General features: G+C 51.0%; 2 protein-coding genes across 3 annotated transcripts in view; one reads left to right on the top strand and one right to left on the bottom strand.

Moving 5' to 3' along the window:
- Positions 1–701, top strand: part of PMFBP1 (polyamine modulated factor 1 binding protein 1) — a 42,730-nt gene extending 42,029 nt beyond the window's left edge. The window contains exon 21 of the mRNA XM_069456502.1: positions 460–701. Within this exon, the coding sequence (XP_069312603.1) occupies positions 460–476 (17 nt within the window). The 3' untranslated portion in view covers positions 477–701. The remainder of the gene's footprint in view (positions 1–459) is intronic.
- Positions 702–2,869: 2,168 nt separating this feature from the next.
- Positions 2,870–20,430, bottom strand: DHX38 (DEAH-box helicase 38). Of its 2 annotated transcripts, none has more exons than XM_069497856.1 (27): positions 20,218–20,430; positions 17,792–18,131; positions 17,243–17,430; positions 16,469–16,576; positions 15,783–15,930; positions 15,530–15,648; positions 15,293–15,369; positions 14,669–14,824; positions 13,944–14,105; positions 13,639–13,746; positions 13,191–13,303; positions 11,595–11,732; positions 11,019–11,205; positions 10,676–10,861; positions 10,191–10,331; positions 9,689–9,799; positions 9,481–9,597; positions 9,261–9,368; positions 8,735–8,847; positions 7,821–8,029; positions 7,564–7,718; positions 7,032–7,187; positions 6,799–6,933; positions 6,487–6,612; positions 5,882–5,977; positions 4,343–4,464; positions 2,870–3,312 (listed from the first exon to the last, which is right to left on the bottom strand). In XM_069497856.1, the coding sequence occupies exons 2-27, from the start codon at positions 18,112–18,114 to the stop codon at positions 3,228–3,230; spliced, it is 3,687 nt and encodes a 1,228-aa protein (XP_069353957.1). In that variant the 5' UTR covers positions 18,115–18,131; positions 20,218–20,430; the 3' UTR covers positions 2,870–3,227. The 2 variants fall into 2 exon arrangements, with proteins under 2 accessions (XP_069353957.1, XP_069353956.1); XM_069497855.1 differs by lacking the exon at positions 20,218–20,430 and adding an exon at positions 19,926–20,040.
- Positions 20,431–20,483: the final 53 nt, after the last annotated feature.

A 20,483-nucleotide genomic window follows, 5' to 3' on the forward strand; every position in this document is an offset into this window, starting at 1 on the left:
CTAGATTGGGAATTCAAATAGGGAGAAGAAAACAGGGATTTCATGACTTCAAGACATTTGCTTAGCTACTCTGAACCAAAGATAATTGTTTCCATGTCTGTAGAGGGAAGAGGCAAATTAAGGCCCATTCTATCTAAGAACCTTTGGTGATACCACGTGCCTCATACCTAAGACCCAGCCCCTCCCCTGATCCAGTCCTTCTGAAGTCTGGGGACAAGAGGTGAATAGGCAGAATAGGTGTCTTCCTCCTGTTACCTGTCTGGCAACCCCACAAGAGCACCCCAGCCACCTACTCAGCCTTGGTTCACAGCCACCTTTCCTGCCACCTGTAAACTCCACGTTACCCCAGAGGGAAGAAGTCACCCTGCAACAGAGCTGCCTGGCCACGAGTCCAGTCCTTGAGGAGTCACCTCAATTTCTCCTCAAGTCAAAACTCTCTTTTCCTCCCTATTCCCTCAGGTTCCTCGTATTGCTAGAAGCAGCGACTCGCCCTGCGCATCATTTCCTCACACGTTTCTCAGAGGACAGTGAGTTCCCGCCCCTCTCTCTTGACCTGGATCAGCTTTTACAGGTCCCAGCCTGTTTTTCAAGATGCTGACATTTTGCTGAGTTCTGTCCACTTCCTGGAACGAAGTGAGCTTTGAAACAGTACTACCATCTCCAGGCCCAAACTCTAAAATAAACACATGAGCATGAGCCCAGCAGCTTTGGTGAGCTCTTGGTGTCTTGCAGACATCTCTGCCCCTACAACCCCCCAGCAACATGTTCATACCTGTTTTCTCTGGATATATCAGTCTCCCTTGCTTATATAGGGAAGCTATATAATTCCCAAAGTAAGCATCCGGATTATCTGGACTAGTTTTTAAACCAACAAGAGACAATTAGCTCCTTTTTTTCCTTTCCATCTCTATCTGAAATTTAAAAAGAAGAAAAAAATCTAAAAGCCTCAAAAAGAAAAGTAAACCTGAGACCCAAAAGAAAGGAAGAGAAATAAATAGGCAATGCATTTCCAAGTGGGGGAGGGAGAGACAGCCATCTGCTTGCTCCCTGGCCTCCATATTCCATTCCTTCTTTTAACAACTTTATTTTTCTCCCAGGCCACCTTAATACAAGTAAAACTTCATTATAACAAACTCCAAAGACAGCTAAACTATTTTATTGTGGTAGGATTTTGTTAAACTGAGTACATATCTAGAATTTATATTTCTAGTCTATATAAAATGGAGAGAAATAGCTACTAAGGTTAAAAAAGGAGAGAAAGAAATGACAGAGCTTGCATTTCTGAGGGGACAGGAAAAGTGAAAGAAAATCCACTGGTTGGCAATGATTCTTAAATATTCTTGCCTCCTTCCCTGAACAAATAAAGGCCAGGAAAATCACTAATAGGGACGTGGCACATAGAATGCCCTGACAGGACTTAGGAGGGGCAAGCTCCAAAGTACAGTGTGAGGCAGGAGTGATGGCGTCTCTGGCAGGCTCCTTTGTGATGGTTGTTATCCGCTTATGCTCTTTTGACTATGTTTCCCCGTTTGGTTTAGAAGATGGGTTTATTTCTAAAGAAAACAAAGACTGAAAAAATCTCATACTAATCTAGCCCATGTCCCATTTATTCAAATGAAAGTTCAATGTCGTTAAAATCCCCAGTCCAGTCTACTAAAAAGGCATTTTATCTCTGTGGTTGACCACAAGGTTTCATATATGTTGGCCAAAATGACAATCTCTGGATTCTTTGTACTTTTTTCAAAGTTGTCTTTCACTTCCTGTGGCGTCATTACACCAGAGCAAAGTTGATAATGAGTTATGGAGAGCACAGGGTAGCAGAGACAGAAGAACATGGATATGTCACCCAGCCATGTGGCTTTGAGAGCCCAGGCAGGCAGAAGACCTGGCTGATTAGTGTGGTGCCTGGGGAGCTAAGTGTTGCCTGCCTACTACTTCATTAAGAAATAACCAAAGAAGTAAGTTCCTAAAAGGTAGGTAGTTTGAATGGCTGATATTAAAAAGAAATGGTTACAACACTCGTGTTTGAAAAAAAAAAAAACACTCACCTAGGAATAGAAGAAAACTCCATCAACATAATGGCCATATATGAAAAACCCACAACAAACATCATACTCAATGGTGAAAGACTAACAACAACCAGGCACCAAGGGGCTCACATCGGGCCCTTCCTGGTACCGAGGTGCTCCTGAGCACACAACCTGCCGACCAGCACACCTGGCAGAAGCCCAGCCCTGAGGAATCACATTTTGTGAGGAATCACAAAATAAAGACCATGGTTCAATGCTGTGTGTGGAAAAATAGTTGTAAAAGTAAAAAAAACACACAAAAATTAAGACCATGGTTGGCACAAAGAGCCAAATACCCAAAAAGCCACCTCAGCGGACTTAAGGCTGTTTAACAAGAGAAAAGACTAGTGATTCTGGTATAGGGATCATCTTTCACATAAAAATCAATAAGCAACATTTTACACTATTTTTCAGTCAGTGAACAGCCCTTACACCTGCAGAGTAGAAACCTCTGCCATTCTGAGCACAAGCACGTACCTCTTCAAAGCAGCCGACCCACTGCTGGGGAAAGCCGGAGGGGCTCCTGCTCACCCCCTCCCACTACCAGGCCATCGAGGCCAGCCTGCCATTGCCACCAGCCTCAGGAGCCACTGGGCACCCTCAGCACTTGGCCTGCCCTGTGCAGAAGTAAGTGTGGAGTTCTAGGACAATCTACCCAAGGCAAGTCAGGGCAGGGGGTCTACCCCTCCTCTCTTTACTGGATGATTCAGGGCGGTGAAGGAGAAAGGAAGTCAGAAATGCAATCGCATTTTACAAATAATAAATTTATTTCCAAATTCTGAATTTTAACCAAATTACAATTCCCTCTAGGTCTATTTTGCTGCTTTACACAAGGATTAAAAAAGAAATAGTCACAGCCAAGTCACTCATTCACCAAGCGTCCAAGCCAGTTTATTTGGATGCGATGGGTCTGGCCACCTCCCGTTGCCCTGGGAGCATCTCAGCTGCTCTGCAGCCCGGCCTGCCCCGCTCCTGCACGGAGGAACTCCCACTTCCTCCGTAGCAGAGCCTGGTCCAGCAGGAACTGCCCTCAGGGGCCGCGATGTGCACAGATGAAAGTGATCAGATGAAAGGCTTTGCCCGCCACCTTGGGGCACTCCTGCCAGAGGGCTCAGGCCCCCAAACCTGGCTGCCGTCCTCTCCAGCAACAGCCTCAGCTCACAGGCCAAAGCGGGCTGGCGTGCGGCGGGGGGTCATGGGCTCCCCTTGCTCTTTCCGACCTGGAGTGTAGATCTTCGTAGACCTGGAGACACAGAAAGAGGGGTAGGAAACACAGTGCTCCTCACTCCAGCATGCTGCACAGCAGGACGGAGGCCTTGCTGTTCCTAACCCATGTGCAAGGCTTTGGGGCTGAGGAATGTCACCCCCAGCACGTTTCCACTCCCCTTGCCATCCCCGTTGTTGATTGGGAGCATAATAAAATAAAAGCAGCTCACTCATTTTGACATCCACTAAGGAATGTTTAAGGTTTTTTAACAAGTCCTTTCCTAGACCCTAGGTGAGCTATGGAGGCAGCCTTCTGTCCACCTCCCAGACGGCCACTCCGGCCGTGTAACAAAGAGTCCAACCTGCCTTCATCCTCAGGGTCTTTCCCCAAGTGACTGGATTTCTCTGTAAGGCACGGCGGGCCCCTCAGACCGTACTTGACAGCTTATGCTAATGAGGTAACTCAGGGTGGGCCCCTTTAGCTGGTTTTGATTTGTACCTTATTATTATAATAAAACTATAACCATAAAGAAGGCATTTTCCTGAGTTCTGTGAGTCATTCTAGCAAATTATTGAAACTTAGGGAGTTCACAGCAATCACCAAATTTGTAGCAACTTGGTCGGGAGTAAGCGTGACCTCCAGACCTGCAGCTGGTCTTATTGGAGGTGAGAGCAGTCTTGTGGAGGACCATGCCCTTGACCTGTGGAGTCCGGCCTAACTCCAGGTACCAGCACAGACACAGGAGCCAGGACACTCTTCTTCCCCCTCCACTGTGGTTTCCAACCCCCTCGCTTGTCAGTAAAGCTCTGAGACCCAGCCTGCTGCTCCAGGCCACCTCAGGCCCTGAAGACAACACGGCGATGACTGGGAGCTGCAGATGTACATCTGCCCCTTTAAAGTTGTCTGGAACTTCTCCCGCACTGCCACGTATGACCACTCAGTGCTCAAGCAACTTCTGTCACCAAGTCACCGTCACACATTCAACTTCTCTCTGCATCAGGGCCTGGTCTCTGGCAGCCTCCCAGGTGGCCTCCATCCCAGCCAGGGTCCCAAGGCCAAAGCTCACCTGACACTGCCCAGGGGGCTGCGCTTCTCCTGCTCCTGCCGCCGGGCTCGCAGCTGCTCCTCGGCCAGTGCCATCTCCTCCTCCATGGCAGAGGCTTCCTCTTTGGCCCGACGGCGGTTCTCCTAGAGAAGGGAGAGAGAGGCCTGGCTGAGCCCACTGGGGACCATCAGGCAAGGAGGCCTGGTCTGCACCCATGTCGCTGCTGCGAACCAGGTGCTGTGTCATCCAGGCCAGCTCTCAGGGCAAGGGCCACACAGCTGCCTGCCCCAGCACCAACGCCACCTGTTCTTTCGCAGCTGACACCTACTTTTTTCAGTGATTCAAGATAGATACTGGACTCCTGTGTCCTAATCAGCACTCCACTCAGTTCACCAAGTACTCACTTTTTTTTTTTAAATCAAGTTCACAACTGTGCCAGAAATCACAGGAAACTAGGGAAGACATTACCACCTGGCTAGAAAGGACATAGGAAGACGCATACGGGCCCAGTGTGGGGAAGACGATGCTAAGAACAGGGAAAGCCAAAGCCCAACAATTCTGCAACCCTAAATAATGGACCTGGGCAGTGGCCGTCAATGGACACAAACCCTGGAGACAGAGGAGTAGGTGGAGAGTCTGCGCCGGGGCAGCAGGAGCACGACTGCAGCCCTCATCAAAGGTGGGGCCGCCTGGCCTCGCGTGTCTCCTGATGGCACCTAAAGGAAGCTCACAGCATCCTCACCTAGCGATGCTGAACCGGAATCTAATCAGCCTTTAGGCCAGTTACCAGCTTATAGAAATACACGAAATAGAGGCACAGGTCAAAGACCAGCAGGAGGAAGCAATCAGCCACATATATCAGATGGAATATTCTACAGGACAGATGATCTGGTTGTACTAATAAACCCATGTCATAGAGAAAGGTGGGGGTGGAGTCTATTCTAGAATAAAAGAGTTATTAACACATATAACAACCAGTGGCAATGTCTGGATCCTAATTCAAGCAAATCAATCGTAAAAAGTCATCTTTGAGATAAATGGGGAAATGTGAAGAGGGATTGGAGACTTAAGTGACAGTAAGTATTCATTTTGTTAGGAGTGATAATGGCACAGAGGTTACATTAAAAAAAAAAAAAAGTACTTTTAGTCAGAGACACATACTCAAGTATTTACGGTGAAATAACATGATGCCTGAGATAAGCTTTAAAATACTCCAGAAATGAAAGCGGCTGTGTGTGAAGGGGGTGGGAATAAGCAAAACCAGACTGACTGACTTGCCATTGCAGAGGCTGAGTGAGGAATCCATGGTGGCTTGTTATACTGTTTTTTCCACTTTTACAAATACCTGGACTTTTCAATAATAAGTTTTTTCTTAAAGGCTCAGCTGACCAAGCAACTGGAGTGGGTGGGGGAAGATCAGACAGACCGGCCTGGCTGGATGGCAGCTCTTGTGTAAGGAGAGAGGAGTAAGAGGCCAGATGACGAGTGTTCAATACCAGGCTCACAAGAAATCCACCCCACAGGCAAACAGCACCTCCACGGAAACTGCAGGATCCTTACCTGCCGCGACTTGCCTGCCTGTTTCACACTGTAGAACATGGGGCCCAGCTCTGCCAGCCACTCCCCGTCCACGGCCGTCACGCACTGCATGTACTCCTGTGGGCAGAAGGGTAGCAAGGTGGTCACAGGAGGGCCACAGTCCCTCCCAGAGTGGGTCCGCAATTAGGAACCACATGAGAAGGGCCCTACTCTCAACGCTGCAAGGCTGAAAAAGACAGGGAAAAGTCCCAGACGCTGGAATTTTAATCCTTCCTCCCCCATCCAGATTCCTCCATGCTTGAGAAAATGCCCCCTAGTATCTAAGAGAAAAGGCCCAACCCCTCAGAACATGCGTCTAATGTCCCCATCAGCGTTGCTCATCCCAAGTAGCAAGTAGGGAACAATCCCACTGGCACTGCTGACATCACTTTAGTCTAGAGGTTAACCCTGTGCAGAGCTTCTCCAAACCCCAACTGAAAACCTACTCGAACGCCCCACAGAGCAATGCATGCGGCCTCAACTCTCCCAAGCCAAAGCTCGCTCACACCAGAAGGCCGTGAGGGGTAACAAGAGCCTGGCGCAGACAGGCGGGCCTACGCTATGCAAGCACCTTGGAAAAGACTCACCTTGGTGGTCATGACCAACTCGTGATACACTATGTAGTCCGGGGTATAGCCCATTCCGAAGAGGGAGCTGGTGGGGTGCAAGTGGCAGGGCATCCCTGTGCGGACATTCACATACTCCCCAATTCCCTGGGGAAGACACAACAGTGGCCACATCAGGAAAGCACTGCCTATTGGGGCGGCTACCCCATCCCTTAACGCAGGCTTGGGGAGCCCAGCTCTACAGATCTGCTCCAGGGGAAAGGAAGAACTTTGCCCTCATACGGGTTTCACGCCAGAAAAGGGCCACAACTCCACCGGGCTCCTGGGGCTCACCTTGAGCTTGGCTGCCTGGTGGAAATAGGCAGCGCAAATGCATTTCCTGACAATGTCCCAGTCGGTGCCACACGAGGCCAGGCTCATCCGCTGCTGCACCATGATGTCCTTGAGTTGAGCCCGCACCTCCCGGACCTGGAGCAGAACACAGGGTAGGCCAGGACGGTGCCCTCCTTCCCCTCCCCTCCTACCCGTTGTCCCCACATCCTGCTCATCTGGGCCACCGCCCCCACCTTCCGCATGGCCTTGGCGTGGATGAAATGATCGTTACACCAGATGGTAGAGTAGTTATTGTTCTTCCACTGCAGGTAGACATTCAGGTAGGTCAAATGATCACTCTCAGGGACAGCAAACTTCTCCCGGATTTGATCACTCTCCTCCTCTCGGCCCTGGGAAGGGAAAAAGGACCTTCACTCTAAGCATGGGAGGTCCAGCCCCCCTGAGCATATCCTGGAGGTTCTCACACACACAACTGCAAACACATCAACATGCTGCCCCAGCAACACAGGAATAATAGAAGTAATTTATAGAACACTATTCTAAACCATGAAGACTCAGGAACAACCATACGAGCAGATACAAAGTGCTCTGCGGACTTCCAGAACATTCCTGAGAACCACTAATCTAGCCCTTCCTTCCCCGACCCAAACCTGCTTAACAGAAAACTGCAAAATCATTCTCTGGAAACTTGGATTCCTGGCCCTTGTTCTGTGTGAGTAACTCAGAGGGCAGCTGTTCCCCTGCAGTGTCCTCGAGCCTCCCCACCTTGGGCCTGTAGAAGATGGCGGGCACGGAGAGCATGGAGACGATGAGCAGGATCTCGGAGCTGCAGCCCATGTCACAGGACACGATGAGCATCTTGGACAGGGCTGGGTCCAGTGGGAACTCCACCATCAGCCGCCCAGTAGAGGTCAGACCACCTGGGAGAGGTGAGCAAACCCAGATATTCCACCAGACGGGGGAGGAAAGGGAGAGACCCAGCACCAGCACCCACCAGGCTCCCGCTCCCAGGGCCACCGCACCTGTGTTGTCCAAGGCCCCAAGGATCCAGAGCTGATACATGGAGTTGAGCATGTTGTCCTCCGGGGGCGGGTCCATGAAGTGGAACTGCAGCAGGTCCTGCACCCCCAGCGATTTGAGCAGCAGCACCACGTTGGCCAGGTTGGTCCTCTGGATCTCGGGCACCGTGGTCGTCAGTAGCTCGTTCTTGTAGGCGCTCTGGGTGTACAGCCTGCCGGGGAGAACACCCTAGTTCTGCTGCTCCTGCTGCCGCGCCGGCCTGCCGACCTCTAACCCTGCCTGGCTACCTACTTGGGGCCCCCTGCGGTGGAAGATCAACGAGATTCCAGCTTCTCCCCACAGCTGAACCCCACAGCAGCCAGTACAGATGAAATCCCACATTTCTTCCCCCACCTCCCACTTCTGTGACTCACTCGTCTCCACCTATTCAAAACTCCACCTGCCAATGTGGCTTTTCTACCAGAGCCTACTACATGCCTGATTCATTTCGAGAACCAGTGAGCCTGCGACTAGGATTATGGCTGAGTTTTATTTTCTTAATATTTTCTGTATTTACTGAATTTTTACAGCAAATACATTATTTCTAAAACTCAGAACAAAAAAAGGGGGTTAGAGAGAGAAAAATAGGAGACGTGAAAGAGCGAATGGCATCATTTGTTCAGACCCATACTGTGGAGGGAGGCAGGCTGCCACCACCCACATGTGCGCCCACATCTGCAGGTCTGCCTCAGACCTCAGAGCTCCTGGGAACAGCTACCCCTCCCCCAGCGGCATCTGATGACAGGACAAACAAGTGGCAGCTGCACCAGCAGCCCCAGCCTGGAGGGTCAGCTCTAGGGCTAGCACCTTGCCCACCCCAGCCCGCCCGCCACGCTCAGCAACCCCAGCGCTGCCCCAGAAAGCACAGGGCTCCTACCTGAAACACTGACCTGGGCCCGTCCTGCCGGCTCGCCCTGACCGCTGGTTGGCGTTGGCCTGGCTGATGGGGTAGATCTGCAGAGCGTCCATGCCAATCCTGGGGTTGAAGACCTAGGAGGGCAGCAAACCGCGGATGAAGGACAGAGTAAGGGGGAAAGTGAGGCAGCCCGAGACAAAGACAGACCCTGGCTGCTACACATCACAGAGGAGGCGTCTTAGCAACGCAGGCAGCCATCCTTTTGGAGCCAGGAGCCTCTGATGTTTTCTCATAAACACCCAAGTTGTTTTCCCATAAACACTAGCTCTGTAATCTTTACTGAGTTATTTAAATTATCTTCCTCATCAAGGATTAAATGAATCAAGCACATGGCAAAATGCGCACTCAACGCCAGCCTTAGCACCACCCCCACTTCCACGTGCGTCCCCCATTCCCGGGTGAAGAACAAGGCCCTGAGTTCCCACCCGCTAAGCTGAGTTGGTTTCGGGTGAAGACCCAGGGCACCACTTCCTGTGTCTTTTCTTACCTTTAATTTGCAATAACCAGAATCAATGACAAACATGATGCCATCGACAGTCAGAGACGTCTCAGCAATGTTGGTGGCAACAATACACTTCCGAACACCATCCGGGGCCTAGAACCAAGCAGATGTGCAAGGTGGGGAGCTGAGCCCCTCACCAGAGAGAAGAGTCCACAGTGGGGGCAGGAGACCACCTCCCACCCACCCCGGCCAGGAAAGGAAGTACCTTCTGGAAGATTTTGGCCTGGAGGTCAGAAGGCAGCTGGGAGTAGATGGGCAGCACAGCCAGGGCCGGTGCATTCTCCAGTTCCTCCAGATGCTCCACAATCTGGTCTGAGGTCACCTGAGGGCACAAGGAGCTGTGAGACACCAAAGGCCCAGAGACTCTTATGCAAGGCAAGCCTGTTCACCCTGGACGTGACCAAGGCACGCACCTCAATGTCCTCTTGGCCAGGCATGAAGATAAGGATATCGCCCGGGGCCCCCGACAAGTGCACCTGCAAGGACTGCTTCACGGCGGCCTCCACGTAATCCTCCTGTGGGGTCTGCAACACAGCCCGGGAGCACAGCCAGGGAGCTCAGTCAGGGGTGGGCAGCAGAGGCGTGAGCCAGCATCCCTCTGGGAGCCCCACGGCCCAGTCACTGGTCTGGGCTGGAGCAGGGGACTTCCAGGGCCATGGCACCTACAGACAGGCCTGACTGCAGGCTGAGAGGAGCCCCAGTGCCTCTCTGGGCCTCATACCTCAGCTCCAAAGACACAATGAAACAAAACCTCCCCGAGAGCACAGTCCTTTGTCCCCCTCAGCCCTGGAGCTGCAGGCTGCCCCATTTGCCCCAAAGGGCCCACAAATCCTCCCCAACTCAGTCCCCTCTCTCCACCCCACACCCTCCAGCTGGCTTCTCATCAGAGAAATGCATGGAATGGGGCCTCAGTACCTTGCTGAAGAGGATATCAACAGGGAAGGTCCGTCCAGGGATGTGGAAGATGGGAACGTTCCCAAAAAAGGCGGCGAATTTCTCTGCATCCATAGTGGCTGACGTGACAATGAGCTTCAGGTCCGAGCGCCGAGCCACCACCTGAGAGAGGAGGCCGCTCAGAGGCTCATGGGTTTGGGACCCTTGGCTCCACCTCCAGTCTCATCACCACTACTCCCACAGAAAACACGAGCCAAAGCTAACAAACCAGCCTCTTAACAATCCTGCAGACTGCAGAATGGAGCCACAGCCAAGAAAACCCCGAGTCAGCCGAGTAGGAACAGAGTAAACTACGACCCAGGTCTGAACTCGGCCACCCAGAGGCCTCAGGGGAAATGGCCTGTCAGAGCCCCTCAGCCCAGCTGGAGTACCTCCGTCATTCACTCCTGGCAGTGCGCTGGTCAACGCCCCATGGGCACAGAGGGACCAGACCCCACAGCCCTCACCTCCCGGAGCAGCCCAAAGAGCACGTCGGTGTTGAGGGAGCGCTCGTGAGCCTCGTCCATGATGATGGCGCTGTAGTGATCCAGGTCGGCTTCCCGGAGGGACTCTCGGAGCAGGATGCCGTCAGTCATGTATTTGATCAAGGTGTTCTCTGAAGTGCAGTCTTCGAAGCGGATGGCATAACCCACCTGGAGGTCACAGAGCTGGCTCAGGAGCCCTGGCCACCAGCTCACCACTAGCACACGCCGTGCTGGGGTCCACATTTCAGCAGATCACACCCTTTAGCACAAACAGGCAGAAACCATCAGGGAATAACTGCATGGCTCAGCCCTTGTGCCCACTCACCTCCTCGCCAAGGTTTCCCCCCATCTCTTCGCTGACTCTCTTCGCGACCGACATGGCAGCCACACGGCGGGGCTGGGTGCACCCAATCATCCCATAGTCCGTGTAACCATCTTCGTGCAAGTACTGGGTCAGCTGAGTGGTCTTACCACTCCCCGTCTCCCCAACCACGATCACGATGCTGTTGTCTCTACAGGGAAAAGCAGACCAGGGCTGTCAGCCCAAGTGGAAGGCCAGCCCTGAGCCTGCAAGGACACTCTGCCACCTCCTCTCCCCATGTCCAGCTATCCAAAGAGCTGCCTGCTTAGAGAGAAAGATTCCACTGGGTAACAGCCTCTTACAGAGATACCACCTGAAACGTCTGGAATACAGTGAGGTTTAAACAGGTAAGCTAACGCAAAATGATGCCATCTTGATACTTTGTGCAGTGTAGCCCAGGGCAACCAAGTCAGAGGGAAAAAATCACTCCCGGTCTCCATCAGTTGCAATGCACAAAACAAAGAGAGCTCCTGAGCAAACATGGGCGGCAAGGGGGCCCCGGATGCAACACTGGAATTCTTGGGCTCTGGGTGAAGTTACCTGATAATAGTGAGCAGTTCCTGCTGCACTGCAAAGATAGGCAAGTACTGCCTCTGCTCCAAGATGGACTTCTTCTTTGCAAACTCGCTGCTGGCCTCACTCTTTTTCTTCATGTGATCCGCAAACTTCTGCTCTGTCCTGAGAACACAGAGCAGCCTAAGCACCCTGCACGACGTCCCACATTGTCCTTCCTGATTGGGTCACTGCCCTTCTTCCTACACCCAGGAATGAGAAGGACTTGGACAAGAATAGTTGAGACACCACAGCAGCCAGGTAATCTGAGATGTTTCTTGTCATCCGAAGGCCTGGAACTACCATGTGGGAACCCATCGTCTACAACATACCCAGTGCCCCGGGTCAAACAGCTAAACGTGGATCAGAGGAGTCACAGATTACCGACTGTTGGGCAAATCCTCTGCCCTAAACAGAGTCTGAGCAGAAGAGGAGCTGAAGTCAATCCGGGTCACTAACTCTGGAGAATACCCTCGGGCAATCTCAGCACAACACTTAACGGCCTAAAATAGCCACACAGGTCCCCTGAGGAGTTACGGCCGCAGAGCACCCGATGTAGGTCAAACTCCCTCCCTCCTCGTGGCAGGGCAGCATGGTCTGGAAGGCTTCGTTTTCAAAGAACTGTGGGAACAGTCCCACTTAATATTCACCTGCAACCTCTACTGGAAGCACTAACGTCTGACACATGTACGTAACCCAAGGCTGCACAGCAGAAACCTGCCAGTTCAGTGCTCGGTGGCTACATCAGTCCACGGGATCTTCCCCCACCCTTCCCTGAGGGGCTTTTCCTCCCTCAGATCTGCCCCACGTGCTGTCACACTTCCATTTCTAATTTCACCCAGTCCTGCTTCGTCACCGAACAATTAATACCTAAAGGATTAAATTAACGAGAGACTAACAAGGGCCCATCAGTAGTACCAGCTTCTCATTTCAGATGTTTCACACAGGAGTACAGGGAATTATTAACTCAGATGACAGCTCAGCAGGACTTGAGAGTGTTCAAAGGATGAGAATCCAAGAGACAGTTAAGTCCGGCCACCTACCCAATGAGGGAATCCAGTAAGCAGTTATCCAACGTCTGCTTAAATACCTCAAAGAACAGAGGGGTCACTACCTGGTAAGATAACCCTTTCTATTTTGGAATCTCTATTAACAATAATTCTGCTTTATATGGAACTGAAATCTGACTAAGGGAGCAAAACTCGACTTCCCACCATGAGCAACTGAGAGGCCCTTTAGCAGAGTGGCCAAGACTGTGGGCGGTGACATGAGACTGCCTGGGTCTGACCCTAACTCCCCTGTTTACCAGCTGGGCAACCTCGGACAAGTTACTCAACCTCCCTGGGCCTCATTCTCCTCATAACACCCCCTGGGACAGAGGAAGCCCCTCGGTAGTGGCAGTGGTAGCAGTAGGAATGGTATGTAGGAAAAGCTGGGAGACAGCGGAAGAGAAACCAGGAGAAAGGGATTAGGAGCGGGTAGAAGATTCAGACTGACGTGGTAACATTCTCCTCTTCGGGAGCATGAAGTCGCTCAGTTCTACCTCGAGTGCCCTGAGCAGGCCGTGGCCGGCAGACTGCCTACCTGTAGTCCACCTTCCCGTCTTCCGTCAGAGCTTTATCTGGCTCTTCCTCCTTCTTGACGCCCATTATATCTCCCAGCTTGGTCCCGGCCAGTTCCCAGTGTTTGTGCTGAGCCTGAAAGAGACAAGAAAAGTCAGTCAGCTTTGTCCTGCGACATGACTGTGGTCGCTGGGGAATCAACCCGGCTGACAACAGGCCTCCCCCGCAAGTGCAAACCCCCCCAGCCACACGTTCCAAGCCGCGAGCCGTGAGCTCTCCCGATGACAGGCACAGCAGCTGTGTGACTAAGGACCTGATGGAGGAACCCCATGCCCTCCTCCCAGGGCTGATTCTCACTCCCTGCCTATCCTCTAACTTCTAACAGAAATCTACCCGTGCAGCCTATTAAGATTTTTAAAAGGAAAGAAAAATACACAGAGACCTCCCAGCCCTGGTGACAAGAAACCGACCTTTTTGCGCTCCTTCTGCTCCCTGTGCTTCCGCACTGTCTGGCTGCCTTTTCGAGCGATAATGGCCAGGTCAGAAGTGGCGTCCTTGACTGGAATCACAGGCTCTGGCTACACCAGGTTGCAGAAAAAGAGAAACCCCCACTGATCATTAAAATCAGCAACAAAGCCCATTTCAAAATGGCCCCAGTCAATGAAAGGGGCTGCTACCCGCTCGTGATACGGAGCTTTTTCTCATTTTCCGTTCTTTCCCTCCCCACATCAGGTCTTTCTGAGCCGTCTTGTCTCCAGCCACAGAGGAACCTCACCTGCTTGGTGAAGACGATGCGCCCATCCAGAAAGGGAGGCACCAGATTGTGCACCATCAGATGCACCTTGGCCGCGTTATCCTCTTCAAAGTCCTCGTCCACCTCCAGCCGGTGGACCACGCCACTGGTGAGCATGCGGTTCGTCTCCCAGCGCTCATTATCCTGTGAGGACACAACAGGAGCCACACTCAGACTGCAGCCAAAGGTAGTCCTGAAAGGTCCCCAGGCAAGTCCACACGTCAAGTCCCAACAGAAAGGCCATAGGTAGCCGCAGAGGCATCACAGGCCTCTCGACCAGCAGCTCCTGAGACAGAAGAGTCGCTGATCCCAAATCACCTGCAGTATTTTGTTCCAACAAGCCGCACCTTACATCTAAGTCAGAACCCCTAGATGGACACGCGAATGGTGATCATCCCTAGCCCAAATCAGAGGCACAACGAACACAGACCAGAGAGGCAGGTCCTACCGTACCCATTAATTACCATCAACAGCACCCCTCAAGGAAATGCTACAAAAGAGAGGAGGACGAGCTGGGGTTTTCCTTAAATGGCTAAAAGGGTCCCCAGCTGCCCCTTCTCCACCTGCAGAGGTCTGACTAGATCTGGCCCACTCGGCAGTGTGGAGACACAAGTTGTGCTGCCATCACATCAGACGTGACCTGCTCCTCCTCCCACTGTCCCCACCTCCAGCTCTGAACCCACGGTGACCACCGCAGACAGCCTCACCTCATTGATCTGTCTCCGCTGAGCCGAAATGCGCTTCTGCTTCTGTTTATGCAGGTGCTGTTCCCGCCTCCTCACGTAGTCCTCAGAGGAGTAAGCCAGGGGATTGTGGAACTCGTCGTACCCCTCATCCATCATGTACCAGTCCCGGTCAGCTTGCTGCAGGCGAGAGACAAAGAACGAGAACAAGGGACAGAGTGAGTTAATGTGTGAGACGCGGACAGCAGAGGAGAGGCTCGGTAAGAGGTCACTAGTGCGGTGGGGCAACCTTCCTGGGAGGTGCAGGAGAGAGGCCACCCTGCTCCCTCGAGCCAGCTGGAGAACAGCAGCAGACTCGTTAGACTTTGAATGGCAGCCCGTCATGACAGCACTTCTCAGACTTACCACATGGTGGCACCAACACACAGAGTGAGGTCATTACTACTGCGGTAGTGACAGGCCGTTGCAGCCCAAGCCTCTGGAAAGACTCCAGGGCTTCAGGGCTGCCCAAGGCTCAGCTGCACCCTCATTGAAGACCAATCCTGCGAGAGGGTCACCTGTGCCCTTGTGCTCTAACACCTCCTGTCACCTACTCCCCTACGGAGGGCCACCCCTCTTGTCTAGCCCTTCAAAGGTGTAACGCTTTACCCTCTGGTCATCTTCCCACTGCTGCCGCTCCTCCTCTGTGTCAAATGAAATTCCTTCTTCACCATCCTCGCGTCTTCCTGAAGGAGCACAGGTAGCAGGTCAGTCCACACGACCCTGTTGATCCCCAGGGGCCACAGACAGACCTGTGCAGCCACACGGCTCCAGGGGCGCAGCCTCTGCTCAGCCGCATGAGCACAAGCCGTCCTGCTCTTCTGCCTCCTGCCCCCTAGGCCTTACCTCGGCCCCTGGACAGGCGCGGGGTGGACCCCAGGTGTCTTCTGTCATCAGCCCACTCATTGTATTTGTAGGAGGGAGTTGGCAGAGGTGTGTCATCTGAGTACTTGCTCCTCACAGACCTGGGAAGCAGCAGAACCAGTGTCACAAAACAGGCACTGAGCTGAGCCCTGTTCCCCTGGCTGCCACCTGCTCTCCCTGCCCAGACCCCTACGACCCACCCAGAGAAACCGGGCTGTTTCAGCCGGAACATCACCTGTCTCGATCTCGAGTGGACGGCCGATGGCTCCGCTCAGAATCCCGATAGGAAGGTGTCGGGGAGGGCGATTCCCACTGGGAGCGCCTTGAGGAGCCATAGCCACTGTCCTCTTCCTCCCAAGTGGACCTTGAAGGGGTGGCTGCATCTGGGGCCACAAAAGACACATCCTCAGGAAACATCTAATTTAACCAAGACATGGCTCCAGAACCATTAGCTAAAAGTCAATTCCCCAAATTTACTCCTTTTACTATTTATAAAACATGCACTTATTTGTAAGGGATAAGATGGTTTTGATAGTTTTTAAAGATATCTGAATTTTAATGGTCCAGTTTTCATTCTGTGTTTATGACATTTTAGGGAATATTCAATTTATCTCTACAAGCACCCCCTTCCTGAATACAAATAATTTTTTAAAAATTCATCCTTCTGCCCCCAGCTCCCTGTGATCCTTCTTGCCATTTGGAAACCGGCCATTCAGCAGACCAGCGTGTCACTGAAGGCAGCATGTCCATCTCAACAGAGAAGTGCAGGGCTGTGCCCACCTGGCCCAGAACCAAGTATTCCAGGAGATTCACGGTGGAGTCAGGAGTTTTGACTCAGTGCCACTGTGGACGGGAATCACTCACTCTGCCTTTAATGCACTTGAACCCTAACAAACCAACACAGGAAACAGCTAAATCTACCTTTAGGTCGATGGCGTGGGCTCTCTGGTTCATTTCTTCTGCTGCTGCTGCGCTCTGATCCCCCGTCTCGCTCTGATCTGCTGCTGTGCCTACTTCCATCCCGTTCATCTGTGAAGAGTCACATGCAGAGCTCACAACTGTGCCCCACCCGTCCTAAGGAACACCCATCTTCACCCTAGAGCACAGACAGGCTGCCCACTCACTCACAGGTGCAACCTGCACTGCTCTAAAGTGATCCTCGGGCTCCTGAAACTCACATATTCTCATTCTTTCAAGGGGAAAAAACAGTTACTGGCTAGAAAGTTTCAAACTCACAGTAACAGTTATATTCCTGCAAGAATTCAAAAAAGAATAGTTACAAATCTATACTGAACGTTTTTTAATAGTTACAAGTCTATAAGCTATTAACTTAAACACTACTGAGCAAAGCCAGTGTTGGATTGTATGTCTAGTTTGCTCCATAGCGCTGTCCTTTCTCTATAATCGCTATTATAAACTCTGGCTTTTATACATATTACCCATTATCTCCTTTTTCACCTGTTTTCATAACAAAACAAGGAGTACACACTCAAGCAAAGCAGCTATGTTAGAAGCGACAGCTCTTTTCTTAAATTGCCTGCTATTCCCAATCCCAGGGCCAAAACCAACCAGGCTGACATCATGCAAATAGGGCTCCCCAATTAACAGGTGTGGTAAAAACTCTTGCAACAGAAAAAGGGCTGACATGTTTACCCAAATGCTAACAGGCAACAGGAAGTATGCTGGACAGTTTACCTCTGTCTCGCTTGCGGTCATAGTCTCGATCCCGCGATTTCTCCTTCTTCCGATCCTTTTCTTCTTTGGATGAGGCATAGACACCATGTTCCCGCCGATCCCGCTCTCTCTGCCGACTGCGTTCCCAAAACTCTTCACTCACACCACCAGGATGGGATGGAGTCTCTACCCGAGCAGATCGATAATGTCTGGAACAGGAAGAACAACTGGTCAAGGGCCCTCCACGGGAAAAAATCTTTGCCCCACAACCTTTGGCTATGCCAGACAAATGATCTTTCCTTTTCCACTTTATCTCCCTGGTACTGCAGGCTTACACATGGCAACAACCTAAGGCATTGCTAACCTCCATCATCTTCTCTTTAGTGACCTTTGAATTTTCCCCACAAATCTGAAGAAAATACCAAGTACTACCTATCATCGATATTCTAGGGTCATAATAAAATCATAAAGCTCTAAATGTCCAACAGAAAAACTGACAGATAAACATGAGATGTTATTTCCTGACCACCATTTGCTGCCCTTTGGGCCGACCCATCCTAAGGCCTTTACCTGTCTTTCCGGCTATTTCGGCCGGCCTGTTCACCGCCCTCCTCCTCAGCATCCCTCTGGTCATCCTTGCTCTCTTCCCAATCCTTGTAGGAAGAGATTCTGGACTTCTTCTTGTCCTCCCCATCGTCCTTCTCCTCTCGCTCCTTCCGCTTCAGGGAAGCCAGCAAGTCCAGCCCCAGCAATGAAGGGCGAGGAGCAGGAGCCTTAAAGACATGCTGCTCACTGGCCGCACTTTTGGTCTTGCAAATAAGACCACCAACCTGAGAGTCTAGATCAGTGCCTTCCAATCGATGGATCGAGGTATCCTCACTGGTGTCGCCCATCACAGGCTCTGGGATTTCTGTGGAAGGAAGGCAAGCCATTTAGTATTAGACATAAAAGGGGAAAAGGAGGGGAGAAGGCTCAGCTCTACCATATCCCAGAAGAACTGCAATTATGGGTATATTTAGGTGGTTAGCCTTTCCCCCACCCCCGCCACACCCCCCAACACCAGGAACACTTTGGCTACTTCTCACCATGACCTTTCCATTAAGCCATCGACAATCTCAAAAGACCCTTCTATTCTTATCCCAACAGACACCAAAATAGATATACACACACCCTCTCCTATACACCAGGATCCAAGAGGTTATCATCCAGGCAAGAAAAGGCTTCACTAAGGGACACTTACTAGAACACAATGGCTTCTATATGGGGGGAGGAGGGGGCACGGAGGGCGGATAGCAGAAACCCCACTGAATCTGAGTCAGGAACCTCAATTAGAAACCTGGCTCTTGACATTTTCTACCCACATGATCCTAAGCAAATAACTTAATCTTTGGTTAGCCATAATTCTATAGCTGTAAAATGGAAACAATTTTTGCATTGTCTAACCAGTGGAGCTATTGTGACAATCAAACAAGAAAGTGTATGTGAATGTACTCTGTAACAAGAGTTACATAAATGTAACTGTTACAATATTTTATTTTCTGTGTTCCTATATACTGATTGGTCCCTCACCAATTTTTTATGAGTTCCACCTCTCCCTCCCTCTACATAACAGATATAGCAGAGTAGAGGCCGAGTACATGACTACCATCCATGGTCTCCATATTTTACTGGCTTTTTTGGATTAGTTGTGTTTCATAGAAGACGATTAACTCACAGCAGCCACAATCAGTTTAATAACAATCCACGTGCAAAAATATTCATGAGAAACACGAGGTTAGGAAATGGTGTTACTGAGAAGTATTTAAGTAACTGTGAGACTTCCTGGCACGAACTTCTAACAAATTCCTCTTTACCTCCCACTACATATCTTCCACTTATAAATAGGCATCTATTCTAGGTGCTTGGATAATTCCCTTCATTCCAACAAGTTAGTGAAGCAAAGGAATTGTCAAGGGGTCAGGTACCATCAGAATCCAGAATTTTTTGTCAAGCTCTAATTAAATGCACAGCTCTATAAATGAGTATTGCCAAAAAGACTGAACATGTAATACTGACACAGAAACAAGAGTTACATTTTGAATATGTCACCAGGCAGAACAGAAAAGGGAAAGCTGCATATTGGTGACATCTGCACGCATGTGAGGAAATCCAGACAAGAAGGTAGAGATATACAGGCTCTGCTCAGCAGTTGTCTAAAGGAGGAAATATACTTAGAATGTTATTCTATGCAGGTGAGAGAAACCTGTATGTCTTGGTGACTGTTGTAGCCCAGTGCCTAGCAAAATCAATGTTTGATAAATAAATGAATTAATGAATTTAAACTTATTAAAGGAGAACAGAACACCAAACATTTCTAGAGACCGCAAGGGAAAATACCAGCAACACAGGACAAGGAGTCTGACAGGGAGGACTTAACTAGCTGCTGAGAATAATAAGGAGTTGAAGAGCAAGATTCTGGAGAAGAATTATGGCAAAGAAACCACAAGGGGTACGAGAAAAACAGTGAGGAAGGAACCTGGATTTATTCATTCAACAATTATTCATTGAGTGTGTCCGTGAGCCAATCGCTTGTTCTCGTCAATAAGAATAAAGAGAACAAAACAGACAAAAATCCCAGCCCACCTGGAGCTGACATTCTAATAGAAGGGATCGCCTGGTAGAGACAGCACTGTGAGAGAGAAGAGGAAGACACAAGAAGTCCTACTTGGCTCGGCGACAGCCTGGGAGTGGGCTGAGGAAGGGCTCAGGGCGACCCTGGGCAACATCCCTGGATCTCAGCGAAGCCGTTCATGGCAGCCGGATCTGACCAGAGCAAGGCGGAAGGCCAGGGCAGGCAGGACGGGCGCAGCGTCCCTGAGGTAAGGCAAAGTGCGTGACAGGGACGAGAGAGGAAATTCCCAAATCGGGGCCCGGACCTGAGCAGAGGACCAATATCCACGGCCCGGAGCCGCCATGATTGGCGAAGGGCCAGTCATGAAGGAAGAAGGGGCACTCACCTCACCGAGGGCGACTCTCCGGACCTTTCTGTCCGAGATTCTGGGGCACCGGCGCTGCCACCCCTCGCACAGACGGCCTCAAAGACCTAAAATCCACACCTTGAAAGCGGCCATTATTGTCCCTTAATTCCTTGCGCGGTCCCCTCTATCCGTCCAAAAATACCATAGAGAGCAGCCTAGAAAACCACGATTCCGGGATCCAAATGTGGGACAGAACGCGACAAGGTTCTCCAGACCTCCTCTGGGGCTTTGATCAGAGACACTTC

Source organism: Eulemur rufifrons, chromosome 23 (genome assembly GCF_041146395.1).
Source record: "Eulemur rufifrons isolate Redbay chromosome 23, OSU_ERuf_1, whole genome shotgun sequence".
Taxonomy (NCBI): domain Eukaryota; kingdom Metazoa; phylum Chordata; class Mammalia; order Primates; family Lemuridae; genus Eulemur; species Eulemur rufifrons.